The sequence below is a fragment of the Cynoglossus semilaevis genome, chromosome 7 (genome assembly GCF_000523025.1).
Source record: "Cynoglossus semilaevis isolate Cse_v1.0 chromosome 7, Cse_v1.0, whole genome shotgun sequence".
Classification (NCBI taxonomy): domain Eukaryota; kingdom Metazoa; phylum Chordata; class Actinopteri; order Pleuronectiformes; family Cynoglossidae; genus Cynoglossus; species Cynoglossus semilaevis.
The window spans coordinates 7,597,184-7,607,342 of NC_024313.1; the positions used below are offsets into that span (position 1 = coordinate 7,597,184).

Genomic DNA, 10,159 nt, shown 5'->3' on the forward strand with positions numbered 1-10,159 from the left:
GCGACAGTGTGTAGGCTTTACTTTACTTAGCAACAAAGTCAACACGACTATTTACTCAGCAAATTAGCAATAAACTGTTGTAGCTTTCAGGGTTTAGGTTAGGTTTTTTAGGTCAGTCCTGCAATCATTGACATTTCTGTTTGGTTGATGGAGTGCAATTTGTTTCTATATTCCATTAACTTACAGCAAAAATGCAGTACATCTTCAGATTAAAACAAATCCTCCTCAGATATTATGATCCATCAAAATAAATAAGTAGTCTATGAATCTCCACAAATGTTCCATCATTTACTCTGGATCTCATGATTAAATCCTTTTAAAAAACACTGAATGTCTCTGAGTATTTCTCACATCACCAAAGCTACAGTCTTGACCTACTTAAATTAACAACCCATGAGAGCAACAACACTGTTGTGCAGCTTGGTGTATTGAAAGGCTGTATTGAACATCCAGGTTGCTGGATCAGCACATGATATAGAGAACAAGTACAGTACTGGTATTTGAATGAAGCATCAGGCCCAATACTGATACTGATATTGGTACTGGGATTGTCTTTGAGGGTTTAAATGGTTTGGTGCTACATGTTATTAAGTATTATTCAGTGTGTTGTTGTGAGGGTGATTACCAGCTTAGGAGCGAACCCTCAGCTCAGACGTCCAAGCTTCTACTTTTAACTTTCGTCTACACATTCTAATCCAAAGCCACAGAGAAGTCAAAAATCAGCCATCTGTTTTTATGTCCTTACGTGGCCTCCAGAAAACACAGCGGACACAGAGGTTAAAATATTTAGTAATCAATACTTTATACCACTATCCTTAGACCGTCTATAACACATAGACGTAGCACTGTTCCAAAATAAACTCACTTTAGACATTACAGTTGGTGTCAATCTCGTAGTGTCATTAGTGTGTCATTATTTGCAGTGAGCTCTACCAAAAAAAAGAGATTGTAGTTTACAATCATTTCATCATTTTCATCATTATGTCGACCTGTACAAAACCCATCCATCCATTTTCATCCGTTTATCCGTTACCGGGTCACGGGGTAGCAGTCACCACCCAAATCACATTGCACCATACATTGCACTGCAGGTGGTGAGAAGGTACCAACCTCCCTAACCAGGATTTGAACTTGCCCAGGAGGTGAACCCTGGGGTTCCACACCAACGACAGAGACATTGCCTCTGGGCCAAAGCACCACCTGTACAACACCAAGCACTTAAAAACATTAATTTTCTGATGTTACTCATCAAGCAAATACATTTAAACAGCTTTTGTAGACCATCCACTGCTTGTCTGACCCAGATCACATCAATTTATCCATAACCTGACTCGACCTGAACTGCAATTAATGTCTTTATTTCATCTTTACATCAGGTTTCTCCTTAACAGACAAGGTAGGCACAAACACAAACGCTCACTCTCACTCTCTCTCTCTCTCTGGGAGGTTGCAAGGAATAACACAGGCAGCAAATACATGTCTTGCACTGTCATCATCATCATCATCATCATCATCAGAGACATACAGTGGAGGCTGCTGCAGTAAGAGCAGAGCTGTGACAGTCAGACTAAAGACATCACAGCAACAAGAGGATTCCTGTCTTTAAACTCACCGGCCTTCATGCACTGAGCCCATCCACCCCTCCCTAAACACAAACACACACCAACACACACATTAGATTATAAGACTGTAGCTGCATTACAGTGATTTGTCCCCAGACCACAAACCATCGACTACCATTAATCCTCGTTCAAAGACCAATGAGAGCATCTTAGCAGACATAAACAGGCCTGCTGGCTTCATGTAGAATGTGTGATGAGGAGGAGGAGGAAGAGGAGGAGGAGGATGATGTCCACCCAATTCAATACCAAGGACAGCGGTCGACGCACGGACGCAGCCTGACAGCCATGACAACACAAGCGCTGCAAACATGAGCGTTTCTCCCTGCACACGCTGCTCTCCTCGGTGTGACACTGCTGTGTCACTGCAAGCCGTTAAACCTGCAACACAAACTGCAGCCTGGAGAAAGCGTTTCTTCTCCCCACAGCGGCTCCCCTGCATGAAGCAGCAGCTGCCGCTGCTACTGTTGCTGTCGCTAACCAAATTCACCGTGCACAAAGAGCCTCACCTACCTGCTGGTGCTGGTGTCGAGGAGCTCACATGTCCCTCCTGCACTACGCCTGGCCCGCTGCTGTGGATAGTAATAATGTTATGGTGGGCACTGCCAAGTGTCTGCCAGCGCCATGTTATTCTGGAGTGGAGGACTGCGCGCTCCTGTGCGCTACATCCGGGCTGTTGGCGAGAGCGAATGAGCGCAGTTGTGGCGGCGGAGAGGGCGGAGAGCAAGGATGGGATGAGGAGCACCTGTGACTGAGCAGACAGGAGGAGCAGAGAACTTCCAGTTGTCCATGCATCCATGCATCCATGCATTAATGTGATGGTTAATGACTATGAACCTATTTGTTCTTTATTAATGTTATTGTTGTTGTTACTATTATTATTGTTATCATCATTATTTATTATTGCTTACATTTTAGTAGCAGAAGTAGCAATCGCAAAAATACTCAACAGAAGATTATTAGAAAGTGTGCCTGATCAAATTTTTTTTCAAATGTTTTTTTTTTTAATTGAAATGAAATATTCCTGCTTTATTAGAAGAAGGATCACAGTAGGAACCACAGCAGCTAAAACTCAAGATCCAAGAGTTGGAACCTACAGAGTTGGTCATATCTAACCCACATCACTAAATATCCATTACAAGAGAAATACTCCTGTCACCAAAAGAGCTCCAGAAAATATCCCCACAAGGGTAAAGCTAAGTTGAAACAATTTAGCTCCCAGATAGGTCGTTTCCATGCTCCACTGATTTGTGCTCTTGTAATGATACTGCTCACACCTCTGCTGTTTCCCATGTGCCTTCCTGACAACCATAAATCCCCATTGGAAACATGAGTCTAGGCTGTGAGTGGAGGGAACACCCCATTCAGCTCAGGACTATTCCAGGCTGAGCCACTCCTATTATGGCTTTTACTGACAGCCACATCCATCCTTCACATATAGCCATATGGGGGGAACCAGCTGAGCAGTATGCTGAAGCAGTTCAGAAATGTGGAGTCTGCTTAAAGATGAAACACTCAGAGACTGGGATGAAAACATTTTTTAAATGATGTTTAAAACATGTACTGTATATCATGAACCTTCTACATTACTAATAACTGAGGCTTTACATTTTTGTTCACCACTTACATTGTGTGGAACAACATGATGTCACTTGCCAATCATCCATTTTTGTCCTTGCAATGGCCTCAAATATTAAACCATTTAATTTGTACTGAGGTTAAAAACTAGAAAAGAAATTTAAAAATTTAGAAAAATACAACCGTGGGTGTTACAGTGAACTCTGCCCCAGGTGTTCAATTAGGTCCATGAGTAGTCAACACTGTTGCCCTGAACCCTGAAGGTCACCAGTGAGTTCCCTTGCCTGGGTGATGATATTACCCCTGAACCCTGAAGGTGAAGGAGTTCCCTTGCCTGGGTGATGATATTATTCTGTGTGGGCTTTGCATGTTCTCTCTGTAGATTGGTTATTTCAACAATAATGTTAAAACAATGCTGGTTGTTTTTGTATCTGTAATGAACATGGGTTACCTCCAGTTTTTCTTTCAGAACCCTAAAAAAAACAAACTGGCTGCAGATGAATGTGAGATTTTTCAACCCCATCTAGTGGCGAATGGTGACACATACAACACTAACCTAAGTGTAAGTTGTGAAAGAGGCTGCCCGTAATACCTAAAGAATCCCTGTATTGCAGTATAACAGGAGATGGATCCCTAGTATTGCAAACCTGATGATTATTTTAATCTGCACACGCAGGCGGAGAGACACATAGGGAGACAGGCAGAAAGGGAAAAAGAGAGAGTGAAATCTGCTGTCCCCATGGCAACTGCTGCAAAATACATTTCTTCTGAAACCATCCTTTACACTTTGATTTTATCTGTTGTGGTAACTGTGGTAAAGCACAACAACATATATTTCTTTTTCTCTGAGCTTATACTCATTATACTTCAAATGAAACAACACTCTTGTTTAATTTCAGGTAAACCCAGAAATGTCACCTATTTGGGGGATTACCTTCCTCCCCAGTGAGACTGAACAGAAATCTGACCTTAATCGAGAAATCAATAGAGACGAGGAGGAAAGTTTGACTGCAGGAGGATGATGCTGACAAGTGTTGGAACAGGGCCCAGGGCTAATCACAAGCTAAGGCCACTACTGTTGCTTTGGAAAAACCTGATCCTGCCAAATATGCTCTTCTGCCTAACAGCAGCACACCTCATGCTCCACTCCTTTATCTCCAGCTCCCTCATTGGTTGAAATGACAAAATGAGACCTCCTGCAAGTGACATCATCACTCCCTCTCCCTGCTGACAGCATGTCATGGCCACATGGTTCACATTCACTTCAATCAAGAACTTTTTTTTTAATTTATTTCAGTTCAAACTGATTTGTATGTGTTGTACATGTAATTAAAGGAAAAAACAACACTTTTTCTCAAATTTAAATCCTGAGCTAAATGAATGAATTTTTGGCTAGTTAATCTGGGAAATAAAACAATGAACTAAACATATCAAATTAATATTTTGATGATTCAAACAACATAACTGGGTTGTTGTCTGAATATTTGTATGTAGTAGTATAATATTTATGTTGCACTTTTGGTACAACGTTAGTCACTGAGGTTTAATGTTAAAGCTGTGTTTGTGTGAGAAGCCACTTGGTGGCAGAATAAGATTAAAGATTGTATTGTTTCCACATGAGAGCATCACAAGACAAGACACCTATCTGGTGTGAATGCATGTGTGCATGTGTGTAAGGTGGTGTGTGATGTGTTGAAATGTGTAATAATTTTCTTCTTGACAAGATAACCTACAACAGTAATATGTGATCATTTATATTCAACTACACTCAAACTCAAAAACAAAACGTTTAATTTTATTTAAAATTATAAAATTAAAACAAAAAGTTTGTTTTGTGTATCTTTATATAACATATGTTAACAGATGGCTAACAACGGCAATTCTCTGTGGATTCTTTCTCTACATTCCAAGACGCTTCTGCAATTTCTGACATTTTTCACTCAGGTGATGGCCAATCTAATAACGGTGCTGAGACAAACAGCGCAATTGTGAGACTCAACTTATATGTGTTATTTGTTAGGAAGCGGTTTCCCTGGAGATTTTTCAATCATTTGACCCAGTGTCCACCGTCCAAAGTCATGGTCCAGGTCAATATTTGGACAGGCAGGAGGAGGATGTGCGTGTCTGGCAGAAAAATGTGAAAGTTAGAGTATGACCGACCGCTGTGGGGGGAATTAACCCGGGGTGAATGCAACAATACGGATGAGTGAGAGTCCCAGCAGGGAGTTCTGACGTCTGTGAATATGTGCTGTAATTGTGTTACTAAAGTGAATCCTAGACAGATATGGCATGAGTGCTAAATGGCCCTGACTGTTCCAGTGACACAAAATCAGATCATTGTGCCCACAGTGAATCAAGTCTAGGTATGAAAAATGTGAAAGTCATTCCATCATCATCTCTTCACTCTCCCTTAAACTTCCTTCCTCCACAAAGCCAGCTGGGAGAGCCTTGGTGGAGGTGACTTTTAATACTGTCACAGAGAGCAAAAGGACATTTTGATTTTCAATTAGAGCCACAGTAAAAACCATCAACATATATTTAATTTTTTTAGGTTTATACTGAAGATTACCTTCCAGATTTTCAAACTGGTGGCAGGGCCACAGTGGTAGGATTCTTGCCTTCCATTCAGGAGGTTCTGGGTTTGAATCCACTGTCGCTCCCCGACTGCCATGATAGGTGGGCTGGGTTGTGTATCCCTTGCACCAGATCACTAATGTAACAACCACAGTGGTGACTATGATGAAGGAAAAATAAATTTAATTTTCTTTGTCAGCTAAAAAACTCCATTTGGATCATAATATTACAAAGACCATGACGCAACATTTATTTAGCTATTTTCCTTTTTCTGCTTATTTTCCTTTCCATGCTAGGAAACTTTGTTATTTAGCTAAATTATTTTCCTTTCCATGCTAGGAAACTTCATTTACTCCTAAAGTTTCTCAAGTGCAAAGGCTCAACTACTGTCCCTTTAAACATAATGTATATATTTTATATTTCCCATGTGTGTAGTTCTGACAGCCCTAAACCTGAGCGGTAGTATAATAATATAAACCCCTTTTTTAAACATACATTAAATGATGCTTTCAATGAATCCGTAACATACGTGACGTACTACGGTGAGGCATTTCCCTCTGATTGAGTGATAAACTAAGGAGTGACCAAGTGTTGATGCTGTGCACGGCTATAAAAGAGGGTTGCATTGTGCTTGTCAACAGCCGGACTGAGCGACGCCACAGCCCCAAGCCTCTACTGTCTGACTCTGAGGACCAACCACAACAAGAGGTATTTACTGCTCCATATATGACTGCTGCTGATTATTTAACAGAGATAATACAGTTATGTTTGAAGCAGAGAAAACATTTTGTTATTGTTTTCAGTTTGGGGAGTAAACATTATAGTGTATAGAATGAGTGTAAGGGGTCAGAGTATATATATATATATATATGTATATGTATAGATGTGAAATATATCATGATGTATTTGGTGATTGAAGTTTTTTGTGAAATGTTTTTGAACAAGTTATTATAAAACATCACTTCAATTGATATAAATTGTGTAAATTATATTCATATTCTCAATTTAGTCACATAATTTGTTCAATAGTAAAATTATGAAATTATGTGAAGTTCTATTAATTAGAGATGCATTTTGTATGAAATGGCTCTGCAGAACAGCAGTGAACAGCAGTGAACAGCAGTGAACAGCAATGAACAGCATCAGCCTGTGAAGAGTCATTGTTGTGCACATTCTTTTCCCAAGCCCCATATGACTCTGAGTCAATCCAGCGTTATGTTAAGACTTTTCTGCTGCCATTATTAAATTAGCACAACTCATGGTGTCCAATGTCCTAAAGTTAACAATGTCTGCATTTGTGCAGACACATCCATCCACTCTGCAAAAAGTAGACCCCTGGTGGACACCTGAACAACTGTTTCTCTTCACAGCCAAAAAATATTGCATTGCATCTTTAGTACAGTCAATGTGTGTTTGAAAGGAAATACAATATAAATTGCATGTAGTATTTTTGTAATGGAGTATTTTATTATTATTCTTATTCCCACAGACAGCATGGATGTAAGTACTGCACCAAACCCTCAGATCTCTGCCCTGGTAAGATTTATGTCCATTTGTCTTTTATCTAAATTCAGATGTTTAAATCTTTGCTTGTGTCAAACGGCCTTGTTTGCAACTGCAAGTTGGTTTCTTCCATCCTTTCCACCCTCTCTCTGCCACGAATTTCTATCCTTGCCCCTGACCCTTCTATGACTCCTTCCACTCCATCTCCTCCTCCGTCTCCTTCTCCTTCTCCTTCCCCCCAGCACGTCGACCCTCTCTGTGGCAGCTGCCCGTCCCCTGGCTCTGCCCCACAGAATAACTGCCTCTGGCCCAGCCAGACTCCATCTGCAGCTTCATTCCCTGGATGGCCAGGACAGCCCACCCAGCCTACGCCATGCTGGACCGGACAACCAAACTCAGCCTGCTGGCCTGGAACTCAACCAACTGCAGTCTCTGTCTCTGCACCGGTTTCATTTCCAGCACCGGTACAGACTTTGTCACCAGCTCCTGCACCCGCCACTTTCATCACTCCAGCTCCAGTTCCAGTCCCAGTTCCTGCTCCGGTTCCAGTGCCTTCCACAGTACCTGCTACAGTTCCAGTTCTTGCTCCAGGATCAATGCAGTCCTGCCAGCCTTGCTGGCCAGGCACCCAATACCAACCGGCACCGACCCCGGCTCCACTTCAAACTCAGACCCCTGCTCAAGTCCAGGTTCCTGCAACAGTTCTAGTCCCTACTCCTACTACTACATCTGTTCCCGCTGCTTCTGGCACCATCCAACCACATTTACCAGGATGGCCGTCTCACATTGGTTGGACAGGTTGGCCTGGACAGCCAGGATGGCCTGGACAGAATTCTTCAATGATGCCTTCTCACTGGCTGCCACCCACATCTGGACCCCTGGTGAGTCAAGTGCAAAAAGTGTTTTGTTGTCCTGCTGAGTTTATAATGTTGGTTCATACTAATGTTGTTTTATCTGCCCTGTTGGATTAGAGTGTTCCATACAACTTGAACCTGTCCCGTGGGGTGTATGACAAGATGATGATGACCATCTTGGGCCATGTGAAGCCAAATGCCAAAATGTAAGTCAACTCAAATGATTCTGTCCTGTATATTGTACTGTACACTCACTGAGAACAGGTACAACGACAATATGTTTGCGATGGTTCATGTCAGTCTTTGGTCTCACACAGGTTCACCGTCAACTTCCTGAGAGGCAACGACATCGCCTTTCACATTAACCCTCGCTTCAATGAAGGGGGGAAACAGGTCGTGGTCCGTAACCACAAACTGGGCGAGCGATGGGGGTCAGAAGAGAGGGAAATGAAGGGACCGTTCCCCTTTGCCCTGGGCAGTCCATTTGAGGTGAAGAAGAAGCAAAGAGTGGACGTAGAAACAGAAGTGTACTGCATGCTAACAGCATTAACTCGTTGCCTTTTCACAAAGTTATTTTGTACTGACCAGTGCCTTAGATCATTCACAAAAACACTCATCATTTTAACCCAGATTGTGGCCTCACTATCATATGTTTTTGGTATTAATTATTTAAGATGTTTCAAAATACTCCGTACGCTGCCTCTGACTGACTTCAGGTCATTGTCTCACGACTAATGTCAGGCTAACGTTCGGAAAAGATGGAGAGGGTTGGAAAGCTGTTTGTGCAAACGAATCCTAGATAAGGGAGCTGCTGTACTGCAGGGAGGCTCCTGGAGGTCAGTGGGGGCTCAAGTTGCTCAATAACATCAATAACAATTAGGCTTTACAGGCATCACCAGGAGGTGGCTAATGTGAGCAGCTTACTCTGTGCCTGGGTCATATCCACTGACACCTGTAACAGCTCTAACAATCTCTGCTTCTGGATCATTAAGTCCAAAGGTGTTTTTTGAAATTTTTTAAAATACAAAATCACATTTTCTGTAGCTAAAACAGATGGGAACAGAATAAATGAGAGAATGTGTGTAATTTTAGTTTCTGAGTGTTACTAATGTGAAGCTCTCCAGGTTTGGTGACACGTTAACACCTTCTGTTGATCTTCATCTGTTCCAGATGAAGATCCTGTGCACACAGGAGTCGTTCAGAGTGGCAGTGAACAACATCCCGCTGTTTGAGTTCCGACACCGCGTCAGAGAACTCAACCGGATTGACAGGATCAACATTCTGCACGACGTCGTCCTCACATATGTCAACGTGGAGACACTTCCTTAGAGAGCACACTGTCACTCATCCATTACATACAGCACCAGGCACCAAGGACAGACAGCTGTGTACCAGTGTTTTGAATGTGCAGCACATAAAGAGTGACATGTGCTAAAAACCTGCTATTAATACTGTACTGCAGAGTGACTACAGCTTTGCAGGCTTATATCAAGATGCAAAGTGTTAATACATATAAATATCATTTTCAGAAATTGTTACACCTTCTAGAATACATAAAGACTACAGTTTGTATCTTCATTTTTAATTATCTTTTTTTTTACAATATTAAAAAAACTTGGGAAAACTTAAGCAGTGGTTCCTAACCACTGAGTCACTGCACATTAGTGGACAATGACAGGCACCACCACGTACATACACACGACCTTATAACCTTGCAAACCTTAATGTTTTTTTTTTAAATAATTAAAAAAGGTGTAACATATTTTTCTGAGAAATATATTTACCTTAGTTATTCACCTTAGTTATTATAATCACATGCCACAAGAGGCTGCACAACTAACCACTTCTTCCTTGTTCAGCTTTGAATTATAATGACGCTACTGCTGTTTTGCAGATTTTTAACAGTGGCTAAAATATATTTAATGTAGTTAGTGGAGAATTCAGGGGAGAAATAAAAGTCTTAAAATGTAATAAGTTTATTATTGTTTGGGTTAAACAATAAAACTATCTTTAAATAAATCTTCTGGTTTG

The 10,159-nt window shown here is 41.4% G+C and overlaps 2 protein-coding genes across 7 annotated transcripts in view; one reads left to right on the forward strand and one right to left on the reverse strand.

Annotated features, from left to right (window-relative positions):
* Positions 1-3,466, reverse strand: part of pak5 (p21 protein (Cdc42/Rac)-activated kinase 5) — a 43,993-nt gene extending 40,527 nt beyond the window's left edge. For 2 of the 3 annotated variants that reach the window (XM_025056922.1, XM_025056921.1), the window contains exon 1: positions 2,133-3,466. In XM_025056922.1, the coding sequence (XP_024912690.1) occupies positions 2,133-2,430 (298 nt within the window). In that variant the 5' untranslated portion in view covers positions 2,431-3,466. The remainder of the gene's footprint in view (positions 1-2,132) is intronic. The other variant, XM_017033779.2, reaches the window with a different exon arrangement.
* Positions 3,467-6,411: 2,945 nt separating this feature from the next.
* Positions 6,412-10,110, forward strand: LOC103381004 (galectin-3). 4 transcript variants are annotated; one of them, XM_025056924.1, is made up of 6 exons: positions 6,412-6,479; positions 7,261-7,307; positions 7,517-8,155; positions 8,246-8,334; positions 8,446-8,617; positions 9,299-9,457. In XM_025056924.1, the coding sequence occupies exons 2-6, from the start codon at positions 7,266-7,268 to the stop codon at positions 9,455-9,457; spliced, it is 1,101 nt and encodes a 366-aa protein (XP_024912692.1). In that variant the 5' UTR covers positions 6,412-6,479; positions 7,261-7,265. The 4 variants fall into 4 exon arrangements, with proteins under 4 accessions (XP_024912692.1, XP_008311386.1, XP_008311387.1 ...); XM_008313164.2 differs by having other exon boundaries at positions 6,420-6,479; positions 7,261-7,271; positions 7,394-8,155; XM_008313165.2 differs by adding an exon at positions 8,870-8,964 and having other exon boundaries at positions 6,421-6,479; positions 7,261-8,155; positions 9,299-9,422.
* Positions 10,111-10,159: the final 49 nt, after the last annotated feature.